At 31.4% G+C, this 25,188-nt stretch overlaps 1 protein-coding gene across 2 annotated transcripts; it reads right to left on the bottom strand.

Moving 5' to 3' along the window:
* Positions 1-6,445: 6,445 nt before the first annotated feature.
* On the bottom strand, positions 6,446-23,671 carry LOC107450646 (uncharacterized). 2 transcript variants are annotated; one of them, XM_016066493.3, is made up of 7 exons: positions 23,470-23,671; positions 19,912-19,989; positions 16,976-17,425; positions 14,456-14,701; positions 11,220-11,306; positions 8,802-9,047; positions 6,446-7,054 (listed from the first exon to the last, which is right to left on the bottom strand). In XM_016066493.3, exons 2-7 carry the CDS (start codon positions 19,985-19,987, stop codon positions 6,570-6,572), a joined length of 1,590 nt encoding a protein of 529 aa, XP_015921979.1. In that variant the 5' UTR covers positions 19,988-19,989; positions 23,470-23,671; the 3' UTR covers positions 6,446-6,569. The 2 variants fall into 2 exon arrangements, with proteins under 2 accessions (XP_015921979.1, XP_015921980.1); XM_016066494.4 differs by lacking the exon at positions 19,912-19,989 and having other exon boundaries at positions 23,470-23,600.
* Between the last annotated feature and the right edge of the window lie 1,517 nt (positions 23,672-25,188).

Raw genomic sequence — 25,188 nt, 5'->3', positions numbered from 1 at the left:
CGCATTCACCATCTCTATGCAGAGCGTTTGGAGGATGAGACCTCCCTACTGGGGGACCCTTTATTGTTTCTCAAAAGAATGGATTTAAGTTGTGCAAAGCGTGAAGGTAGCGGGTTCAAATCCCGCTGTTACCCTGGATGTATCTTCGAGCTATCCTTCACTGTATTGTGCTGTCCCACAGTGGACTGATCGTTAAGGCACGGCTCCCAGCAGATCACAGAAGTCAAGCATTACTGGCTGCTGTCAGTGTGGGGGTGGGTGACCACTTGGATTAGTCTGCGCAGGGACCGAGGATGTGCAGTATTGGTCCTCGTTAAACTGTTCTACCGTAAAGTGCTAGACTTCGCGTGCAGGTCGTCGGGCTACCGAAGCGGGGGTGCCTTCCCCTCTGCCGTGGATCAAAATTGTGATGGCATGTCTTCGGATCATCCTCAGGGATATTTCTCAGACCGTCGCCAATAGCCCGTTGTGCAGCTCTAGTGCGATGTAAATGAGCTACAACAACTGTATTGTGCTATATGTCCTTCCATTTGACAAAAGGTTAATAAGCCTAAATTGAGCACTCAAGCCTGCAAATATATGTAATTCCAGTAAACCAATGGATTTAATTCGAAAGTTGTTACGATTCGCTCCGTCATTATCGCACTGCATTTTAAAATACACTGTGTCTAATAAATAAATAGACTCCGGTTCTTTATTTATCCGTTCATAAATTAGCAGGCTTGGGAGCTTGATCGGTTTTCAAGTCTTTATTTATTGTTACTCATGTGCCGACTTGTATGTTCAAAGTACGGTTTATAAACTCTTGTCAAGATAAAGAGCAAATATCATAAGTTTCGAAATTATATCATAAAAGATAAATTCAGGATTATGAGGAGATTTGAATCCACTACCTCCACGCTATAGAGTGTTTGACGGAACGGTAGCATCACTCAGTCAGGAAGGTCTCATAAACCTTTGTCAGATTGAAGAGCAGGTGATACCAACAATATCCTGGCGTACTATGGGATTTGAACCAGATACTTTGACGTTTCGGAATGATGTCAAACAGTCATTTCCTTTAGACCGCAGGAGGTCTCCTGTTGTTGTTTCCAATGTCACTTGCCACACGGGCAAGCCTGCTTGGAGAAATCGAGCAAATTTTAGGCAGAGTGTGCTTTTCTTGTTTTCCAGTGGCGCCCTCTATGGCCAAGAATTCGACTTCTGTCACACCATACGTCGCACCCGTTTATAGGGCTGACCCATTCATGCATCCATTCATCCACAGATCGTAATTTTGACCTGCATCAGAGAACGATCGATCTCCAATCCAGTACCTCCAGAGGTATTGATTTGTTACAGGAACATAGAGGACTTTTGCGACTCGACAGATTTAACGTGCATCAGTCACTTTACTACAAGGGGAGTCTTCGGCCGGCGGGGATCGAACTCACTAACTTTCGGACATGGGCCCAGTGCCCTACCGACCAGGCTATCCCGGCTTCAGAGGTCTCTTAATTTAGCTTTGCTATTACACAACATTTCTGTCAGATTTCTGAAATAATGAAAATATCTAAATTTCATGTTGTGCCTATCAAGATACTGTTTCAAACTACGATCAGTGAGAGTTGTAGTTATATTGTTGCGCAAAAGACACCGAAGAAACCCAGTGTTTACAAGCATACTTGTGCTAACTTGAAATATAACCAACTTCATATCGAAATGGAGTATGCCAGCAAATAGTATAAATCTTCTAATTTCCAGGCGCAGTGGACTGAAAGGGCGAGAGAGAAGTCATAGAGTAGGTTGCGGGATCGTGGCCAGACGTCCTTTACCTCTTTCATAGCTAATGACGAGATAACTCGTCATCTAAGAATATTCACTCCGTGCTAGAGACGTGATAACTCGTCCTTTACACAAAGTTTTTCGATATTATAGCAGCGTTTCCAGCGACTTATTTATCAACATTCAATATTGATTATTATTTTTTATTTGTTTTGATGTCTGTAAACACAAAAAGAGAATTGTTATTGATTGCAATTGATTATTATTTTTTAAAGTTAAATAAACAAGTATGAAGGGAATTTGCAGTCTGTTCAATTTTAGAGAAGAAGGTGAGACAAAGGCTAGCTTTTGATGTGTTGAAACTGTTAAGAAGATAGCACGCATAGAACAAAACCGAAGAATTTAAAATATGGCTCATATTGTTTCTTCTTCTTTTTTTTATATCTAGTCTCAATGAAAATATAATAAAATTATTTAATTTTAATTTTATTTGTACTCGTACTGCTGCCAAACCTGTGGCCAGTTTTGCTTTTTTCATAGATTATTCATACAGTTTTTCTCCGTTTTTCGCCTTTTAAATTCTTTAATAAGCATTAATTGCAACAAATTTTTACTGTACTTTTATATCATACTATTAATGCTTAAAAGGATTATATAAACTACTACTGCCTCCGGTGAACATCTGGTCCACCTTTTTTAATGAGTATAATTTCAACTATTTCGAGATTTAAAATATATGCAGTCAAAAATCAAGACAATATGTAGGTATAAAATCAGTTTTCCCAAGTGAGAGTGGATTTAATTTTTATCCCTTACATGCTCGCTCTTTCTGATCTTTTAAGTTTTAATGTATTTCTCAGATTTAAGAAAATGAGTAGCATGAGGAAATTATGAAAATATTAAGTACATATCCTATAATTTTAAACAAATATGGCACTTTTGCTGGATAACGAAGCAAATTTGCACTTTTGATGAAAACTAACTGCGCACTTATTCGTTATTATTAATAATCTCTATGTTATCAATTGCAGTTTTATTTACGTCTCACTAGAGCTGCACAGTGGGAAATTGGTGATGGTCTGGGAAATATCCCTGAGGATGATCCGAAGACATGCCATCACAATTTTGATCCCTTGTAGAGGTGATGACAGCCCCGCTTTGGTAACCCGACGACCTGCTTGTGAAGTCGAGCACTTTACGGTGTAACAGTTGAGGGAGGACCGATACCGTACTCCCTCGGTCTCTTCGTAGACTGATCCAAGTAGTTCCCACCAGCACACTGACCACAGCCAGTAATGTTTGACTTCGATGTTCTCCTGGGAGCCGTAATTTAACGATCAGGCCACTGCAGGACGTGTTATCAATTAATTTATAGCAAGTCTATGCATTTTCATTAAAAGTTTTTTTTCTCGCCAAAACGAAACAGCTTTTAACTGTTATGAATTTATTTAAATTAAAATAGTACACAAATAAAAATAATAAATACTTTTAGAGAAAAAACATTACTTTTCTTAATAGCTCTGTTGAAAAACTAAAAGACAGCAGAAGCAAGCAAATGAGTATTTACGTTAAAAAGTTAAGATTAGTCTTTGCATTCATATGACATATTTAACTGGTAATTAAGATCGACTTTTGATTGCCAATCCGTCCACTTTACCAAATTACCTACCTCCATTTTATTTTAGCATTATTTAAAGAACAAATCTGAGTCAATTTGTGACTGATCCATTTTCAGAGAATTTCTAACTGAAATTGAGAATTGTTGAGTGACATCCAGGACATCTCTTTCGATATTTAAAACAGTTTTTATAAAGATTTCTACAAATAAACTTAGTGTCATTATCATTTAAATGAAAGAAAGCTAAATTGCGCGAATTTAGTGAAGCTAACAAATTTTTTGAAAAAAAGTTTTTATTCCCCCTCCCAACTCGTTCTGTAACTAAATAATTTTGGATGGATAATAATTATGGATATAACTTTGAATGAAATCTCTATGATACAAATTTTGAATGAATGATTAATGTGATCAATTTTGTTAAAAAATAGTCTCATTGCCGTAAAGCTAAGCGACAATTGTTTGCGCTTTTTCATACAGCATTGAAACTATTACAAATAACAAGTACCTGAAAATTTGTTGGGTTGGATATGCTGGGTACGTCATGCCATCACAATTCATGCCATCATACCATCACAACAGTGTGCTAAACTGTTATTTTTTTTGCTTAGATTTGGTCTTGTTAAAAAAATTTTGGCAAAGGAACTAAGTACATTTTTGAATAAAACCCGAAATTAGTTTAGGAAAATTTTGAAATTATAAAAGTTTTAGTTAGTTCAGCAAGTTACAAAAAAGTTAAGAGTTTGTGACCTTAAAAATGAAATTATAGTTAAAGTAGCTTCGTTAAAATTTGAAAGCTTGTTTTTAATTTTTCACATTATTGAATTTTCGCTTTGAATTCTACATTTACATAGAGTACACACAAAGCTTACTCAATCCTAAAGTTTGCAAAATAGGCTTTCGAGCAGTGGCACACCCAATAAATAATTCCAGGGAGAGGGTTCACAAATTGATAATTTTAGTTCTACTTTTCATGAACGTTGAGCACTAAAATATTTTAAATAACATTCACCTCACATTGAGGTGTCCAGTTTCGAATCCCAGCTGTGGATAGTTGATACTAATTCTGACGTAAAACATCCTCATTGGTAGACAGAACATGGATTCGAATTACTTTGCCGTCGGACTAACGTGGCATGCTTTCGTGGTTATTAAGGGGTACAAAAGTACCAGCACTCTCTTGACCAAGTTACTGAGACAATATTTGAATACCAAATTTAATACTTTAACCTATTAACGATTTGAATACCTACTAAAATAACTAAAACTAAAGGCACAAGATTTAAAAAAAAATTCTTAAGTGGTGTTTTTATAAATGGACCTTGCAAAAAATATTTTTTCCGGTGCACCAGTTTTGATTTATTTTTCGAATAGTCCGTTAAATCCATTTTTTAATCATTCTTTTCATAATTTTACTATGCCTTTTTATCTTATTTGAAATTCATATGCCATTAAAAAAATGCAAATTTTTACCTGGTGTTTGGATTCAATATGCAATCCAGAATCTTGTCTCCTCCCCTTGTAGGAATGCTTTTTGGTAGATTCTATATTTTTTGATGTCTGTGCAGTCCAACCACGGGGTAGCTGTATTGTTCAGAGCTATGTGATATCTAACAATCAAGTATTTTCTTCAAATTCATGTTGCATGTTATTTTTCTTCCTCTTAGAAAGCGAAGTTATGTTAGTATTACTCCTTTTTCGTATTGCCAACTTTAGAATCAAACATATTATCAATTCAAATCAACGAATTAAAGTTTTCGAATATTTTTCTTTTAATTATATTGCAAAGAAATATATTCTAATTATATTTCTCTATTATAGTAAGGTAGTTAAAACCTAAAAAATGCATTAAGCAAGAATAATGGTGCTGTATGAATTCTATTCAATGAACCAAAGAAATCTCATACTCTACATTTGTTTGATTTTCAAAATAGTTTGTTTCCCTCCCACATTATGAAATGTCACTCTGACAAATGAGAAGGGGTTGAAAAAAAGAAAGAAAAAAAAAGGCCTGTCGTTATGATAATATATTCTGTTTGGTGATTCTTTACTCAATGAGACGGAATACTCAACTTCCTTTCACAAATAAAAATTAGTAGTAAGATCATTTTTTCGTATCGATGAATTTCAGAAATCAAATTGATGGTTAAGAGAAAAAGAAATTCGCAGTTCTAAGGAGGGGTTCAAATACTAAAAACTCTACTCAGGTTGCACCACTGCAAATGCAAGCTATGTACGATAAATGCATTTTCAACAAGATCCGAGTACTCTTCGTAAATTTGTATCCCGGTTAAGAGATTAATATTAGCATTAATCCGCTGTTATCTATATACATAATAATAAACGCGGCTGTGTGTGTGTCTGTAATCACAATATATCGCCCCAGAAGCCTCACCCAGGCACGAAACTCGGCACATAATTGTGTTTTGACATGAAGAAGTTTTTTTTTTTTCTTTTTCAAAAATTTGGTTTAGTTTTTTAGTTATCAGCCATTTTGTAAGAAAATCTATGCTTTTTCGTCTTCAAAGAGCCATATTCAAAAAACTATTAAAAAATGCATATACTTTTCTCCACTCTTATAAATGTATGCTAATGCGAACCTTACAATTGATATATTAATTTTCGACAACTTAAACCAATAATATACGAAGGAATTAATAATTTAATTGTAAGGTTCGCATTAGTTTACATTTATCAAAATAGAGAAAAGTTTAACTTTTGTATTAAAAATGTGGCAACATATTCGATACGTAAATAGAACGCTTCGCTTTGATATATTTGTCGCTGTTCATCTGGATATGAAGACAAAATTGCAGGACAGGAACACCTTAATTGTCCACTAATCTTCAGATTTCCTGCTATGTTTTAAAAAACTTTATTTGTGAAAACCTTTAGCGTGGCGGACAGCTGGGCGCCTTAGGCGGCTAGTTTATTAATAAAAATACATTTTTTTAAAATTTCGTTAAAGTTAGCTTTGCTGCGAGAACGCATGTGAAACAGTCGATAAATTATAAAACTAGATTTCAAATTTATTAGCATGTTTCTAATTATTTCAGAGCAATAGACTATAAGCAGAAAATATTTATTGCATATTCTAGAAACACATAACATAGATAAACCTAAAACACAATCTTTTAAATACGAAGATTAAAAAAATGAACAAAAAGCATCTCTATCTTAAGGTCCATTCTCACTGTTCAGGGCTTTTCTTTTTTGATGCAGTATTTGGTGACACAGGGCTGCGACCTCTTTTTAACTGATCACTGTCTTCCGATGGCACCGTATCTTCAGATTCTTCCGCTGAAGATTCATCTATAAACTTCATATCTTCTGAAGTCTCAGTATCTAATTGCATCGGAGATTCAGATTTACTTTCATTAAGCTCAAGTTTCAAATGGTTTTTTACACCATTAGAGATTGACTTTGTTTCAGATTCTTCGTCATCTTGAGTAGGTATTTGTTTCAGATAATCCTTGGCGCCAGTTCTTTCCAAGCGTTCGAAATCTGGCGGTGGTTCGACGAGAGCGGTACATATAATTGTTTTCCCGCTGTGTTTTTCAACTCTTTCAGATTTGCTCATTGTAGGAATATTTTTAAAAGAGATATGTTCAGGTACACGATTCCGGGCCCTTTTCAATATTTCTACGAATTCCAATGTATCAGCAGGATCATTATCTAATTGAAAATGGTACCAATTATTAAAATAGCTTAAGTTATCAAAAACATGTATTCATAAAAACACGTGCTTTCAAATGAACTATGTCCTAGTAAGGAGTATAAATCTTTTATGGATAGTGAAAATTAAAAGCTACGTTTTAGATTTTCTTCATGTGAATATTAATGTGTAAATATATTAGCATGAATCGTCGACTCAAAATTTAAGTAGCGGTTTTGTTAGGAAAGCGTTGTAACTTTTTTCAAGTAGCAAGTTAATTTACTGTGAGATTATACACACTGTCTATCTCTTTCTTATAGCCTCTACTAAAAGTGCTACATATTTAATGAAAACAGTATTTTTCTTTAATTCTTTTATGAATATTTAAAAAACATGTATTTATCAAGTAAAATAAAAAGCAATTTATCCCATCGTTATACGGAAACAATTATTTGCATTTTCTTCTTTTGAGATCGTCTTGGGTATTGAAAATCCCAATTGCATGTTCCAATAAGATTTAAAAATGCGAAATTTTGAGATTTTTTCCCGAAGACATACTGAATAGCGTTTCCCAAAATTATTTTTTCTCTTAATCGCCGAAAATTATGTTTACTAGCATAATTGCACTTGAATTTTGAAATTCAAAATTTAAAATGTTAATCCGAAATTTTAGCAAAAAATTGATTTTAAAAGTAGTTTGGAAAATCTTCTGAAAAAATGTGTTAAAAATGTACTAGCAAGAAGGAAACACTATACAATAAATCCTCTTATATTTTTAAAACTCTTAAATTCTCTTCTGGTCTTTAAAATTTTTTTTAAAAGTATTATCAAAAACACTTTTTTCTATAATGGAGAAGTAACTTTTATAATGAGATGACCTTTTACATTTTTATTTTCGTACTTATAATTTGTGTGGCCAACTGTGGAATAATTCAGGGAAAAAAAAAGGACTTGTGTTCACATTAATTTGGATAACAGTAGCCCGATTTTCCAGCAGTTTGCGAGCTGTATTCAAACCGCAGTCAAGCCGGTTTCCATCGTTTACGTATGCACCACGGTGGGAAACCGGTTAGTAACGATTTGAATGGGGTCAAGAAGAGAGGCTAACACTGTTTAGCTGTTTTCACTTGTAAGTTACGCACTCGTTCTTTTAATCTTTTCTCATCGAATTTATTTGTAGTCATGAACATTGAATTTATAAATTCGGTTATTTATAAGCAAAGAAACGTAAGTTTACGGCTAACTTATTACAGTAAGTAATATTTTGAAAATTTCTTCTACTTTCCCATAAAAAAGATTTAAAAATAAAGTTAATTTTAGATAAAAAGTTACAATTTTAACTGAATTTCTCGCTTAAATAAATTTTTTTAAAAATAAAACTTCAAAAATATTTTAACGCTTAAATTCCCAAAATATTTAAACATTTCAAATCCATAAATATTTTAACATTTCAATTCCATGAATATTCTAACATTTCAATTCCATAACTATTTTAACATTTCAATTCCATAACTATTTTAACATTTCAATTCCATAACTATTTTAACATTTCAATTCCATAACTATTTTAACATTTCAATTCCATAACTATTTTAATATTTCAATTCCGTAACTATTTTAACATTTCAATTCCATAAATATTTTAACATTTCAATTCCATAAATATTTTAACATTTCAATTCCATAAATATTTTAAGTTCAAATATATTTTATAGCGTTTCTAGAAGAAAATGGCCCTATAAAGGGTTAAATAAAATTTGAACTTACAATTTAAGGTCATCGGAAGGGTGGCAATCAATATGTCTAAAAGACCATATTCCTTTAGGGTTGAAGTAGGCACGGAAACTGACATTTTACTTATTTTGGAGCCCTCTGTCTCCTTGTTAGGAAACCAATCATCTTGACTATCATAAGTTCCGGATTCGCACACACTTTCGAATTTATCATCTTCAGATGGATAAATAGAGAGCGCTGCTGCTTTTATTTGCCCAAGATATCTCTTTTCCATAAATCCTAAATAAAAAAGAAAAATTAATGTTATGAAAAATTGAAATGAGACTGTTGATACTACACTAAAAGTGTTTCAAAATTCAGACAGAATAACAAAGAAACTTACCATAATTGATTGAAATTACGGTTAGTAAAAAGCCAAGAGGAATAAGTCAACAACAGTGGTACTAGATAGCTTGTCTGACACAAAGATAGCAAGAATAAAAAGTGAAATTGAGTAAGGTCAATAAGAAAATTCTAAGAGAAAGGAAGAAATGTTATTAGTAATGCTTGGGATCCAGAAAATCATTTTCCAGGAGAGAATAATTCTGAAATCGCTGTTTAATTCAGCGGTATCCAAATGGTCCTCCGCAGAACCTGAAGAAAGGGTTAAAGGGATTCCGCAGATAAACTTTTTTTTAAACAATCCTTATTTTACATTTTTGAAAACTATGTATTTCGATTCAATTAATAATTCATTCTTTACTTATCATTTCAGTTGCATTTACGTAATTTAAAGTAAAATGACAATTTTTGTTTTCAATATATATATATATATAAAATAGAAATACAGAAAGGAAAATGTTAATAAAATAAGCGCGATAATATTTCCCATATCACTTTTCAAATCCAAAATAAAATTAAGCTCGGTAACACGTTGAATGCCACCCTAATTTTACATGGCTTGCCCGTCTGGCCAAAATGATTTTCTCAGTATGTATTGCATTAATTTCTTGATACCATTTTAGTAACGATAATAATATAAAAAATTAAACGCATTAAAAATTTACTCGAATTATGTGTTTCTAATCATCTTGGCTTCGCCGGTCACTGGTGACCCTCGTGGCACTGCGAACAAACTCAGTGCCGGTGACCCTCTTGGCATTCAACGTGTTAATAAAGAAATATGTTACCCTAATAATTATTTTATAAAATTTCTCTTAAATTTTCCTTTAAGCATTAGTCAGACATAAAATCCAATTGAAGTTATTAATGATAAAACTGTGAAAAAATTTCATTCCTCTTATTTTATAACTGGTGTTGAACAGCTGATCCATTTGCTACCGACCGCTGACCAGTCTTGTAATTTTAAACTCAACATAGAAGTTAAAGGGGCAATAGTATCAAGCACTGGACTAATTAGCTTTCGTGGAAGACTGGTCCGAAAGCTAGGATTGGTTTTAGTGCATATCACTTACTCTATTATTTATTTCTCTGTTGTTAATTTGCAGTGTAGCATTGAAATTTTCCACTCTGTTCGGAAAATAGTTTTCTTTTTTAGATTTCCAAAGCAGACCTGAAAATTTCCCAAGTGATGGTAGAAGATTAATTGAAACGTAATTTTAAATAAAATTCACTTTTTACAATTCTTATGGCTTACACTTATTTTTGTTTTTATAATTTGCTCTTATATGTACGGTTGATTTATTAGCATTTAGTGGTAGATAAAATCATAAAATTTATAAATCCAAGAATTAAAAAGAAATTTCAAAGATTCATTATCACTTTTAACTATTCATCATCTACCCTAAAAAAACAAACCTTCCGGAAGTCTTGAGGACCACTTTTGACTTGACTATTACGCTTTTTTTTGACGTTCCGGGTTTGTATTTACTCAAAATACTCAGTCATTCTGAATTTAATTTTTGTGTTATTTTTTTTGCGAAAAATGAACTCTTGAAAAATGAATGAAAATATGAAAAAAAGTACTTTGGGAAACTATCCTATATTGATGTGTAATAACTTGGTCATTGAGATGCGGACTTACTCAATTTAGTTTACACCAGTGGAAATTTTTCTATCCGAATCTTAAGTTGAAAAAAAAACCTCTATAAATACCATGAAGAACATGAAACACGGAATATGGTGAATAAAAATGAAATACTGTGGACAATCCGTAGCTGCTGCCAGCTCAACAAAAGGAGAATTGAAGCTCTTTCTGTACACAGTAATTCAAATGAAAGAGTAGATAAAAATGAGTTTACAAATAAAAACTTATAAACCTATATTTGTGGCTTGACAGTTGACGAAAATAACTTTTTTAAAGAAATATCTTTTGTTTTATTCTGGATATTGTGTCATCATCAAAAGCATTCACAAAAAATTTTGGTAAAGTAGAACATAGTCACTTCGATTACTAAATAAATAATAAAAAAAACTTTTGAAATGACAGATAAAAATTCAGTTAAAACATACCAACTGCTTCAAAAAGCAAATGTTGTACTTCATTTTTGCCAACTTCAATTGAACTGCTTTCACCTTTTTCAATATACTGCTGCTTTTCTAAAAGAAAGTATACTTCTCTTAAAGTCTGAGACGATATATTGAATCATCAGTTGCAAATTAGGAGAAAAATAAATAGGAACTTAAAAAATTTAAATCATAACTTTAAATTCACGGGATTTCTATCAGTTCTATAAGGAATGAAATGTATGGATCACTTAAGTTGTAATTCATGTCCTTTATAATTCATGATCTATAATAATAAAATGAAATGAAAAGTTTGTGTCTCTTTCATTCGCAACTCCAGACCAGTTTGTTTTGAAATTTTGAAAGTAGTTGAAAAGGGTAATTTTAGCCCATCCTAAAAATCGTTCAAACATTTCAATTAGATTGATTAGAGGAGACGTTTGAAAAATGGAATATTTAAATTGCTTCAGAACTAGTCATTGATAAAAATTAAACTGCAGATGATTTTGTTTTTTAATTATTTAAACAGTGGTGTAGTTGAGGTTTGTTACCTTATAGATTTAGTATATCAAAAAAAAAAAAGATTTAACCGTACATTTTCAAATATTTAATTATTTTTTACACGTTATGTCTGATAATCTCAATGATCAATTTGAATACGGTAGCAATGGTGGACCAAAGATTGTATAAAGGTTATACTCTTCGCGAAGCGTATAAGTTCTTTGGGTGGACTTTGTTTCCAGATTAGTATCGCGTAAGTTGTCAAAAACAGCCGTTTCTTTTGTTTATAGATTTGCTTTTGAAACATGTTTATAAGAAACGAAATAATTTAAAAACAGTGGTAGTGGAATAAAAAAACTAAGTTTTGTTCTGAGAAATAAAATTAACGGAGAAGTAATATTAAATCGTTTAGCAAAAGCGTGAGAATTTGACTGCATACTATTATTGACACTAACATGATCTTGCAAATAAGTATTAATTGAAATAAAAAATAAGCTTTTGCTCGAAAAAACAAAAAATATAGGAAAAGGTACTTATTATTTCAGCGGGACTGTAAAAAAATACCTTACCATTATTGAAGTCAATGATAATTAATTAGTTTTGTTAATATGATCTAATTGAAATAGTTAAATAAGCTATGTACTGAATAACTTAATTACTGAGAAAAAGTAATTTGTTTAAAGGGACAGTTAAAACTCGCCATTCTATTATTGACCCAATGATGCTGAATAAGTTTTGGTAAAAGGTGCTAATTGAAATAAAAAAAAGCTATGTAGTAAATAGCAAAAAAAATTCGCTTAGGAGAAACGTTAAAAATTGTCTAACTATTGCCACCAATGATAATTAATTTTGGTAATAGTTAACAATTGGTATTATGTTAAACGGTGCAGATACAAAATAAACTAATATAAGTACAAAGTATTAAATTAGTACAATTGGTATTTATTAAAACTTCAGTTTTAATATAGATACAATGTAACGATGCATTTTACAGCTCCCAGAAAGAAAAAATTTCTTGATTTGACTATCAAGTTGGCTTCGAGCATCAAAATCATGCCAAATGATACTGAATACTATTACTGATTATTTTGAGGGGATAAACTATTAAAAATGTGTTTTGCTTAAAGTAAAGCTAATGGAAAGGGCATCAAACAATTATAAATTGAAAAAAATGTGAAATAATTTTATTTTAAGTTTTCTTGGTATATGTCTTTCGACACCCGGTGACTGAGCGGTAGCGCTGTAGTGCCACAGGTCCCTGGTTCGATCCTCGGGCCGGGCAACGTCGACTCAGCCTTTCATCCCTTCAGTGGGTCGATAAATGAGTACCAAGCATGTTTGGGAACTAAACACTGGGGGTTTCGCGTTCGGCTAACCACCTGACCGGAACATCTGCTCCTGCACTCCAGAGGCCAAGGTCAAGAAAACTGAGATGGGCACAGTAGGCCTTGTCTCTCTATGAGCTGTCGCGCCACTGAGTTTAGTTTAGTTTAGGTATGTCTTTCAGTTTTGTGCATAATTTCGCAGTATTGTTAAATAGCGATTCATAGATTTACTTTTTTTTCCATCCCGCACTTAAAAAGGTTGTTCTATATATCTATAAAAATAAAAATAAAAAAAATATTGCACGTCTTTTATACGATTGTTCTAAAAATCGTTCGAAAATTTCAACTAAATTGTTCTTAAGAGAAGCTCGAAAAATAGAATTTTCAGTGACTTAGAACTCGTTCCTCGTATAAAATAAACTGCAGACGAATTTTTTAAAGATCTTACTAGCTTACAACTATCATTATTAAAAGAGGAGTCTTTAGTACGTTTTTCAAAATATTTAATTTATTCTCATTCGTTAAGTCAGATAAGCACAATGAACAACGTGTACAGGGTAGCATAAGTGGACTACGTTAGCAAATTAGTATTCCTAAAGTTACCTGAAACTATGTGTTTATATTGTGTAAAGTAAAACGGGTCTTGACAACATTTTCGGGAATGGGTTTCTATGTAATTTTAATCCTCATGTGCATGAACTCGTCTCGAAGTTTTTCGGCAACAATTATATTACACCTTATTACATAAACGTTTTTGAACTTGCCCATTTAGACAAAAAATACCCTAAAACTTTCATTTAAAAAAAAAGAAAAAAAATATAGCTTGAAGAGAGAAACTGATTGCAGATTTGAAATCAACGATACGAAAGTATCCAAGATCTGCTAGAAAGGAATTTTTTCCCCCAGTGTTATTAAGAAAAGTTTTCCGTTATACATCTCTATCAGTGCCTAGAACTTAAAGCAAAGGCATTATACAGTATAAAATATTAGTCTGGTGATGCATGCACAAGAAACTTAATTCTTGGTTATTTTCACCGTTTCAAGAACTATGTATTTTCTCTAAATTGCATAAAATTAAAGCTAACCGATGGTGCATCATGAATTGCTGGCCACTGTGAATGTTGGAACAGCATTGATAAGACACACACAGTTCAACCGTGAAAGATAATGTATTAAAAAAAACCCCTTTTATTAAAAGAATGGTAAAATTTCTGTTGAGGAAGTAGGTTGATTGATCCAGAAAAATGACTATTAGATATTTACACATTTTATTCAATAATGTATTCTACTGTAGCAGTAGTGCTTAGCATTAAAACACATAAGATATTAGTCACTATAATTTATGAATTTATGATAAAGATGAATTTTGTTTTGATTGGATATTTTTGATGAATATATTCGCAGGAAATGACTTACTCTTTCTCCAAATTATCTTCACTATCTTCTTGATGACTTTCTTAACGCCGAAGTGTTCAATCTGCCCTTTAAAATATGCGGATTCGAAGTTTTTTCCTTTCTTGTATTCTTTCCAGGATGGTCTCTTAGGTTTGTGCCTTGGGGATCTTCTAGGAGTTTGGTGAGGAGGTTTAATTTCAGATTCTTCCATTTCTACCTCAGAATCCGAAGAGGTTTCGGATTCAGGAACTAACATTTCTTTTGATTCTGATACAAAAAAAGGATGAATGGCATTTAATTTATAATTAGGAGTGAAAATTAAGTTCTGTAAAAGAAAAATTGAAAAATTATAAATACAGAAAATTGGTATTTAGTTGTAGCCAATTACTGGTTTAGGGGTGTCTGTACTGGACCAGTTGTTGTGGGTTCGAATCCCAGCGTAAGCATGGATGTAACTTTCTCTCTCTCTATGTGTGTGTTCTATGTCCTTTTTTCTGTGTGATTGTGTGAGTCTAACCAGCCCTATAAACGGATTTGTGATTGTATAAAGGGTGGGACGCTACTCCACCGCCATGGCTTTGCCAAATGTGCCTACTGGGTAAAGATAAGAGAGTAGCAATTCGGGCATTTCTGAGGCCAATGGGAAATCGACCCAAGTACCTGCCATTAAAAAAAATTAGAGTTGTAGATTTTAATTTAAATAGTTTTTTTTAATCTGATAGCATTCTACTTAAGTGCCAGACTATAACATAAATTAGCAGCACTAATTAATTTGTACTAGAACTAAATAGTTTTTTAAGTTGTTTTTTTTAAAACTACTGCAAGAGCCTTCGTTTGTTCATTTTATCACCGGAGGTAATCTAGAAAAAAAGTTCCATTTGAAAGAAATACGATTCGGATTGAGAAAAATTTATTAAGCAACGAATTACAGTTGATCGAAACGTAAATTTTAAGAAATTTAGGCTATTTGGATTAATTTGTATAGAATTTACACTGGATAAATCATTGCTAAAACTGACGCAAACATGAAAGTAAAAAGCGGAATGTAATCAGAACTTTACATTGAGTAAAAGTTAGAACTAACATTAAATTTAAACTTACTATCTCAAATCTTAAATCAACGTAATAACTTAACTGTAACTGCCTTGCCCCATCTAACAAAGGGAAAGTCAAAGTCTTTGATAACAAACTGATAAAAATAATTTTATTTCAGTTTCTAAATTTTACTTTCTCTTTACTTTTTCTCCAAATTTTGCTTACCCATAGTTGATTTTTTCCCTTAATGATTAAATATGTTCACCGAATTTGACTTTTATTTATCCTAGAAGAGAGTTTCTTATCGCTACTTTCCTAACACCCTTTTCAGAGTCCAAATTTCTGCATTCAACCTTTAAATAAGAGGACACTTTAACCGTCTTGTACTAATATAGATTCATTTTTCTTCAAACACGCACCACAGAGTTAATTCGGCACTCTATTTTCTATCTGCGCAACTCCACCAATCACATTCACCTTTCTTCCTTAGCTATCTTTGCAGGCATTTTCAACAATAGAGCTCTGTACGTTAGATTGAAAATTTATGGAATTCTATAATTTACATAATACCAATCTTTTTTCTATTGTTTGAATTATAGATCTTCCAAATTGCGAAGGTTTTAAACTAGTAGATGGCACAGTCTATTTTTTTATGAAAATATCTCAAAACAAAAATATAAGAGCTGACGAATAAAAAATGGACATGGATAAAAGCGTCAGAAATCTCGTGGTGATAGAAAGGCCACCAATCAGGTTATAAATTAAGATAATTGCACTACTGATTAGCGTGTTGTAACTTGGGCATTTAAAATGAATGTAAAGTCATGCTGGAATGGATGCTTTCAGAATGGCGCTACATACAGCCTGGCCATTTTAAGTGGCTGATGGTGAGCATAAAGTGAATATTTGAATTATTCCTGTCGATAGTAAACATAATTTAGGATAAACTATTAACAGATAGTGTTGAAGTTTCTGCGTTTGGTGTTCATTCTTATAGATTTTCCAAACACCCAGGTGAAGCAAACAATGATCTTCAATGAATCCATTGCTGTTGATGAGGAAATCATTAGTGGTTACAAAATTGATAAGTGACTATGTTTTGTTAGCTGTAAGAAAGGTCTCTAAGGAACAGTGCAATCACTATCTATCACTACAAACCTTACTACTTCGCATTATTTTTATCTGGATGAATGCTACAATATAACTTTAAACTCCCTTTAAATGCTTTCATGCGAATTAGTTACAGGAAGTGTGCAACACACTGTAGTTACTTAAGTTACTTTATAGTGTTACTTTATAGTGTAACTTAAGATCCCACTTAAGTTACTTTAAAGTGTTGATGTTTTTGACATCGAATTTCTAACGTTATTACATTTGTTTACTTTTCAACCTGGTAACCTTTGACTTTATTCGGAATCATTTTATATACTTATTTATTCTTATACTTTAATACTTTTTTTTACTTATATACTTTTTTATTTATATACTTATTTAAATAAAACATACTTGTTGTATCCCAATAGTCGTCTTTATCTAATCTATCGCAGAAACTTGAAATTTCTTCTTCTGTAAATTTCAAATGTGCAACTTCTTTTGAGGCTTCTGTCTCGTATTCAGTAGGTATGTTACTCAAACTTCGTTCGCTTCTTTTCTTATTTATTGTCATGATCCAACTCTTTCGCTGATCATCCGTGAAGCGTTTTTTTCCAAGATGAAACATGAGAATCTTTTCAAAAGGTTCTCTAGCTTCTTGAAGTTTTTTTACTTCATATACTACTGGATCATCTTCCACGCTTCTCTCAAATATTTCATCAGAAGTTAGCTCACAAACTGGACTTTTTCTTATAACTTCTTTTGAGGGAGGAGATTTATCTGCTTTCAAACATATTTCACTCTTAGAAGAATCTTCTAAAGTAGATGGTCCAGGTTGAGAATCCTCTTGATCCCTTGGCGGATCTGAAATAAAAAACTTGTTTTGAAGGATTTTACCAACACTTTTAAAAACATGAGATAGTTAACACTGATTAAAATATTATTTACGTTTGAAGTCGTATATAAGCACACCAAATAAGAATGATTAGGTATAATTTTAGACTGTTCTAATGGAGTTGCAAACTAAGCCTGATAGAAATTTTTTTTTTTTTTTGAAATAAAATAGAATTGAATGGTTTAACGATACTAAAACTGGAGTCTTAAACCCTACGAATAAAGACTCAAGGTCTATAAAAAGATTTAAGAGAAATTTAAAAAGAAAAACTTATTTTTATTTGGTAATTCTATGTATTTTAAATTTTTTTTATCTTTCATTCTATCTGATTTGGGTAAGGATAAAAAAAAGTTAATTCTTTTTTATGGTTTTCCTAATTGGAATCAAGACTTAATCAACACAGAACTTTAAAAACAACTGAATAACAGTTAAATCAAATAAAAATAAGTAATATGAGCTGGATTTTAAGCAGTGATAGAGGATTAACTTTAAATAAGTCAAAAGATTTAGGTCTGCAACCTGGGCAACACGATGTTTAACTACACAAAATATTTTATTTAACTATATCAGAAACGTAATCGATATAACATTAGTTACATGATTCGCAGATGATGAATGAATTTCCGTCATTTTCATGGGACGAAACCTTTCAATTCTCTGCTTTACTAAAAATTAAACTGGAACTAACTTGATACTAAAAATTAAACTGGAATCATAGCATTTAATTTTTTAACTACTATTAGTATAATTCCGTTTTTCCATATTGCCATTCTGTATTATGGCAAGAGAATATTTATCGGAAAATAGGATGCTTTAATATCTCTTCGTGCTATTGTTTCTAGGTTGATTCTTAATTTTTTTAATGGTTGTGAACAGGTGCCAAAGTGAGCTAGTAAGTGAGAAAACTTTTCCAGAAGTAAAAGAAGTTTTTAAAACTTTTTGAAGCCAGTTAAGAAAGTCAGGGTACGAGAAATACATTTTTTTCTATTGAATCATTCAACTACAGGATGTAATGTTTTTTTAAACTGCAGTATCCGACAAAAAAGTTCTTTTCCAATGAGGTTAAACGTGATTTTGGCATAGTTAAAAAGATAATTCATTTTATTTTTATATTTTTAATTTATACAAAATTTTTTTCTGGAGAAATACTACTTAAAAATGTAACAAATTAAAAAATTGTACAAAATTCGTGCTTTTTTTACACTCACAAGAACTAATTTAAAGAAAATATGAAAAGGAAATTTACAGTGCGCGAAATGAAAAACGAGTCATCCTGAATACTCATTCTTAATCGTTCGTAGGGGTGACCTCAAATATGCTAATTAATTAGTGCAGACGACATTTTATGTGGCGAAATCAAACACAAAAACGTACTTTCTCTGAATAAATATACCTGATTTTTTTTAACGGATTTAGGTTTGTGACCAACAAAGTATTGGGGGTAGCCGTAATCTGGGAAATATAGTCATCTTAGTCTGAACATGAGAGTGATCCAAAGTTTGGATCCCTTACTGTTAATTTTACTTTTTGCGCATTTTGCCATATCTCGAGAACTTTTAAGTGAATTGAAAAATTTTTGCACACATTTATGTAATTCGTTTTTCCAAATATAATTCTATGAAAAAATTAAATTTTAGAATATATTTAATATTTTATTTAATAATAGCCGAAAAAATTTTTAACTGTAACGTATACCATTTTTTACATAATTTCAAATTACGGAATTTTACATGGCAAAATGCAAAATTGGAGCGAAATTGGTTGAATAGTCCTTAGATATATGACTTCGTTAGAATTCCAATTTTCAGGAGCTATTTAACCGATTTTGCTCAAATTTAATATTTTGCCATGTAAAATTACTTAATTTAAAATTATATAAAAAATTGTATACCTTACAGTACAATTTTTTTCTTCTATTATTAAATAAAATAATGAAAAATGATAGAAAATAATAAATATATTCTAAAATTTAATTTTTTCATAGAACTATCTTTGGATAAATGAGTTCTATAAGAGTGTACAATTTTTTTTAAAACTCTCTCAAAAAGTTCTAGAGACAAAGCGAAATACGCAAAAAGTAAAATTAACATTTAGGGGTCCAAACTTTGAAACGCTCTCCTGATTAAACTATGCCGCAGTACTTCAGTGGCGCCATCTATGGCCAGGAATTCGACTTCTGCCACGACATTCACACAACACAACCACAACCCGTTTATAGGGCGGGTCACATTCACACACAAAGGAGAAAGGACATAGAACACACAGAGAGAGAAAGAAGCATCCATGCCTTGTGCGGGATTCGAACCCAGGACCTTTCTGATGTAAGGACACGTTCCCTGCCCCCTACCATTAAAAATGAGTCTTAGAATGTGAAGATTTGATTATTTGAACAAATGTTATTTAGGGTGGTCCTTTTTTGGTGAACTGTACATTAAAATAGGGAATTTTACTCTACTTTTAGAAGAGTCTTCATTGGATGATCCCTTTTGAATATCATCCTTATTTTTTGTTGATTTTCCTTTAGGTGGCATGCCTGAAATGCAGAAGAAAAAAAAGTAATAAAATTAAGATTGATGAAAATATGAAACTTAGATATAAAATATTCAAAATTAACAAAATTTTATTTTGACTTCAAAGTAGTAATTAAAGATGGCAGTTAAAGAATAAATTAGATAAACTAGGAATTGATTGACTAAATTACACGACAAGAGTGACATTTCCTCGTTCCTTTGTTGAATTTTTTGATTGCAATTTTGCATATTTTAATATTGATTTTTAGAAATTTCAAAACCTTGATTTAATTGTTTACTTAACGTGAAGCAAAAATGAAACTCTTAGGTTTCTCTTTAGGTTTTATGCAGTTCATTATTATTTGACTTTAAGTCAGTTCTTAGAAAGTATAAAAAAAATATTTTTCTCCAACAAATGCTTTTAATAGAAATGGGAATAAGTTTGAATAATAATTAAGCGTAAAAAACTGAAATTTTAAGAGGAAAATTTATCCCACTTTTCCCGCTTAAAGAAATCTGTTTCAAATTATCAATTAAAGGAAAATCTTATATTTTCTACATTGTTTTAGTGTCAATGGTAAGTGTCAAACATTTTTTTAATTTAGTCATGAAGATTATCAGTTTAGTAATTGTATGAACAATTTTCAAAAATCATTCATGCTAAGCATCTGTCAATCCTAAATAAAATCATCTTCAGTTTAGTATAGTTAAGAAAAAATGATTTTACTTTCAATAAGTATTAGCACCACACATTTGAAAAACTTTTAAAAATGCATTAAAATTGTGATAGTTATATGTAACAGCATCGATAAAACTATTTTAAAATTCAACTTATTTAATTACGTTAAAGTTCATGTTGTACAAAAATATTTGAGTAAAAAAAGAAAGTTTGTGAAATAGGTTAATGAATAAACTGAAATATTTATCTTTAAACAGTATTTCCAAATACATACATGATTCCTTTATTTGAAATTTGAATATCCGTTTTGAAATTGCTTCTTTCAATAAACCGTAAAAACATTCCTCTCCGTATTAGTTTTAATTATTGAAAAATATTAAATAAAAGTGAAAAAATATGAAATATAATTTTGAAAAAATATAAACGGAAGATCATAATAAGTATTTTATACTTCAATCAGTATAAGGCAGAAATCAGATATATCATATTAAAATGTTTTATAACCCAATTTTTCAGTCAGGAGAATGGTCGAAATGTTTGGATCACTTAATTCTAAATTTACTTTTTGCGTACTTCTCCAATATTTTAGGAAATAAAAAAAATGTACGCAATTATAAAATTAGTTTTTTCAAAAGGTGTAAAATTTATTTTCAATATTCCGCTTAAAAATAAATTTTTAATAATTATTTATTTTGTGTTTTTTCTAATAAGATAATTAATATTGAATTAATATTTCATTATACAGAATCAGATACAAAACTTGCTTTTTCTAAACATTTTTTTATCCTTAAGGATTTGAATTGTTGACAATCAAAATATAAGAGGTTGCAATCTGGATAATACAATCCCACAATGGTTTATTCCGGAGAGTATTTAAAATATCTAGGGTCTTGTACGTAATTTCCTTTCTTACGTATTTCTGAAACTGTTTGAAAGAATGAAAATTTTGCACCATCTATATATATAGTGAAGCTGTTTTACCAAAGAATAAATCTATGCTCTAGGCAAAAAACATTCTCATTTTTCCTGTAGCAAACAGAATTTTTCTATGTACAAAAATAATTTTTTCTAGTAGGAAACGGAATTTTTTCTAGTAGGAAACGGAATTTTTTCTAGTAGGAAACGGAATTTTTTCTAGTAGGAAACGGAATTTTTTCTAGTAGGAAACGGAATTTTTTCTAGTAGGAAACGGAATTTTTTCTAGTAGGAAACGGAATTTTTTCTAGTAGGAAACGGAATTTTTTCTAGTAGGAAACGGAAATTTTTCTAGTAGGAAACGGAAATTTTTCTAGTAGGAAACGGAAATTTTTCTAGTAGGAAACGGAATTTTTTCTAGTAGGAAACGGAATTTTTTCTAGTAGGAAACGGAATTTTTTCTAGTAGGAAACGGAATTTTTTCTAGTAGGAAACGGAATTTTTTCTAGTAGGAAACGGAATTTTTTCTAGTAGGAAACGGAATTTTTTCTGTAAGAAATAGATTTTTTTGTTGTAGGAAATAGATTTTTTTCTATAGGAAATAGAATTTTCTCTCTACGAAATTGAATTTTTTATACAAAATGGAATTTTTAGAAGATTTTGATGTGCTTTCATGCCTTTTAAGACTATTCAGATTTCAAATAACATCCGAAACTTAAATATAACTAACAAAAAGAATCTCGAGAAAAAAAAATCAAACTTTTTTTTTCGAAATATTACAGTTCAGAAACTGTTTGACAGATTACTTTCAAATTTTAAATTTTTTCTTAAAATTATAAAATTTATGTAGTATATTCCAAATAAAAACTTTCTCGATCTATATCATATTAAATAACAAAAAGAAATTACAAATATTTTAGCATAAATTCAGAGTTTCAAGGATGTGAAAAAATAAGTACATTGCATTATGTTTTAACTTTTGCCCACTCTCATGAATAAACTATTTCGTCAATATTTGCCATAATTTGGGCATCTATCGCACTTTAAGGACAAAAAATTCCCATTCGTTGAAAAAAAATTTACTCAGTAAAAGTACGTTTCTGTATCTGATTTCCTAACTAAAAATATTGTGAGATCAAAAATTACAATTTCGGACTAAAAAGATTCTTTCTATGAGAAAATCGGATGAAATCAAAAGTTATACGGATGATTTTTTATTTCACATAGCACAAACTGTTTAAACATGAAAAAATAAAAGCAGATTTTATAATTATTTTATCGTTTTTTCCTTTTTACTACAAAAACAAATAAATAAAATACCATAACATATTTTAACGTACATTCTATAACATATTCACTTGTGTATGCTAAAGAATCCTTTTTTTAAATTTTTTTATTAGAAAGAAACTCTTAAGTATTTCATTAATTTCAGTTTATTTGGATTCACTTTGTTCACTAACTTTCAACACTGCATGACTCTGTGATAAACATTACTAGTTTTGTTCATAACATTTATTCTAAAATATGAGCTAATTATGTTAAAAGAAAATTCAGACATTTAATGATCTAAAAATATGCAAAATTAAAAGATCAAAGCTGTAATATTTATTCTAGAAACGTACATTTAGATATGCATTTTAAATTTTAATATAATAAATAATATTTATAATAAAATTTTTATAAAAATTAATTCTATCTTTAAAGATAATACAAAATGTAATAATTTAAATGAGTTTCAGCTTTTAAATAGCATAAAAAGCATGCCGAAACATGAACAAAAACACGAAACATTCAAATGTTAATGTTGTTTATCAATTATATATAGTAAACTTGTCTTTTAAATAAATCGATACAAAATTATGAAAAGCAATTTAGAAAAGCACGAAATTGTTTTAATATTTTTACTTACTCAGTTAAATGTTTGAGTAACTGATTTAAAGCACATCAGTAGGCTAATCTCCAAAATTGACAGTCAAGTTAAACTAGAGATTTGATTTAACTAAAAGGATGTATTTACTCGAGACTAATTAGAATTACGATTGCTTATTTCTGTCCAATGCTAGGTACTATGAGATAAGATTAATTCATTTATTTGTTCACATATGCGTGCACGTGTGTAGTTTCAATTCAATGAGCGGCCTATATATCCTTTTCATCGTTCGTGGTTCGTAGTTCATTTACGTCGAACTAGAGCTGTACAATGGGCTATTGGTGACGGTCTGGGAAACATCCCTGAGGATGATCAGAAGACATGCCATTAAATTTTGATCTTCTGCAGAGGGGATGGCACCCCCGCTTCGGTAGCCCGATGACCAGCATGCGAAGTCGAGCACTTTACGGTAGAACAGTTTAACGAGGACCAATACCGCACACCCTCGGTCCCTACGCAGACTAATCCAAGTGGTCACCCACCCACACACTTGCCGCAGCCAGTGATGCTTGACTTCGGTAAATCCTTTCCAAGATGATAGAACTAGTTAGAGAAAGGCAATAAAAAGATACATCCTGTAATAAAGAGGGATTCACATCTGCTACTTCCACACTTCTGAGTGTTAGGCGTAAAATAGTCACCCCTCGGTCACAAAGCCCTCCTAAGCATGAGATAAGATAGTCAAATACCAGAGAGGTCGAGTGAATAAGGTTTCGGATTTCAGAAAATGTAACAGGTTCGTGTTCCGAAGTCACTAAAGAACTTATCGCATACCAGTGCTTTAAATGTAGGACAAACATACGTTAAATGTTTTGAAGCTTAAAGGTTGGGGTTTTGAAATTCTCCTAAAACTACATAAAATTTTACTTTTTTGGGGGGTAATTCTTTTGTAATTTGTATTATTTATTCTTAAATTTGACAATGTCTTCAAAGTTGTACGAACTCATGAATCTGCAGATGAATAAATTAATGAATACAGAATAAATTACTAAAATAAAATGACAAAGAGTTTCCGATTTGAAAAGTGCACATGTTTCAACCGTCAATATTTCTATGCAGAAGAATTCTTCAGCGCTTCGAAGAGCAAAGTATACAATGCAAGCAGGATTAAGCTAAGATCAATTTCATCATGGAGATCGTAATATGTTGGATGGCTGTATGGACACCTGGGACAAATATATGAAACTAGAAAAGAGAAGATTAAACGTCTATGCCCTGAAAGTCTCAGGAAAACAGAAAGTAGGCATCGAATATAGCTTTTCTCTAAAGAACTGTTTGTATGTATGAAGTATCTCTGAAATTGCTACTATATATTACATTAAGGAGGCCAGGATAGCCTGGCTGGTAGGGTGATGGACCTATGTCCGAGATGTCGTGAGTTCGATCCTAGCCGGTCGAGGACCACCCTAGCACAAAATCGTGACAGGTATACATTAAATCTGTCAGGTTCACTAAGTCCTCCAAGTTCCCAAAAGCAAAGCAATACTCTGGGGGTACTGGATCAGAGATTTATCACGCTCTGGTACATGCCTAAATTACAATCTGCTGATGGATGGATAGTGTGTGAATGTGTCCTCCCCGTAAAACGGGATGTGACATTTGCATTTTGTCTCCGAAATCATCCTCAGGAAAGTTTTCCAACCCGTCGCCAATAGCCCATTATGCAGTCCTAGTGCGGCGGTAATGAATGTACCTGCA

The sequence above is a fragment of the Parasteatoda tepidariorum genome, chromosome 7 (genome assembly GCF_982258835.1).
Source record: "Parasteatoda tepidariorum strain Cologne lab strain chromosome 7, Ptep-v5.0, whole genome shotgun sequence".
Lineage (NCBI taxonomy): Eukaryota > Metazoa > Arthropoda > Arachnida > Araneae > Theridiidae > Parasteatoda > Parasteatoda tepidariorum.
The sequence above is the reverse complement of the archived record's forward strand: the minus strand, read 5'-3'. Positions and strand labels throughout refer to the sequence as shown.

What these genes read in the sequence shown, in the direction of transcription:
- LOC107450646 (XM_016066493.3), bottom strand. Translation starts at nt 19,987, where the DNA reads ATGCCACCTAAAGGAAAATCAACAAAAAATAAGGATGATATTCAAAAG. An exon ending in CGACTATTGGGATACAACAA is followed by an intron (nt 14,702 to 16,975) that starts GTATGTTTTATT and finishes TTTTTGTATCAG; the next exon opens with AATCAAAAGAAATGTTAGTT. An exon ending in GAAGATAATTTGGAGAAAGA is followed by an intron (nt 11,307 to 14,455) that starts GTAAGTCATTTC and finishes ACTTTCTTTTAG; the next exon opens with AAAAGCAGCAGTATATTGAA.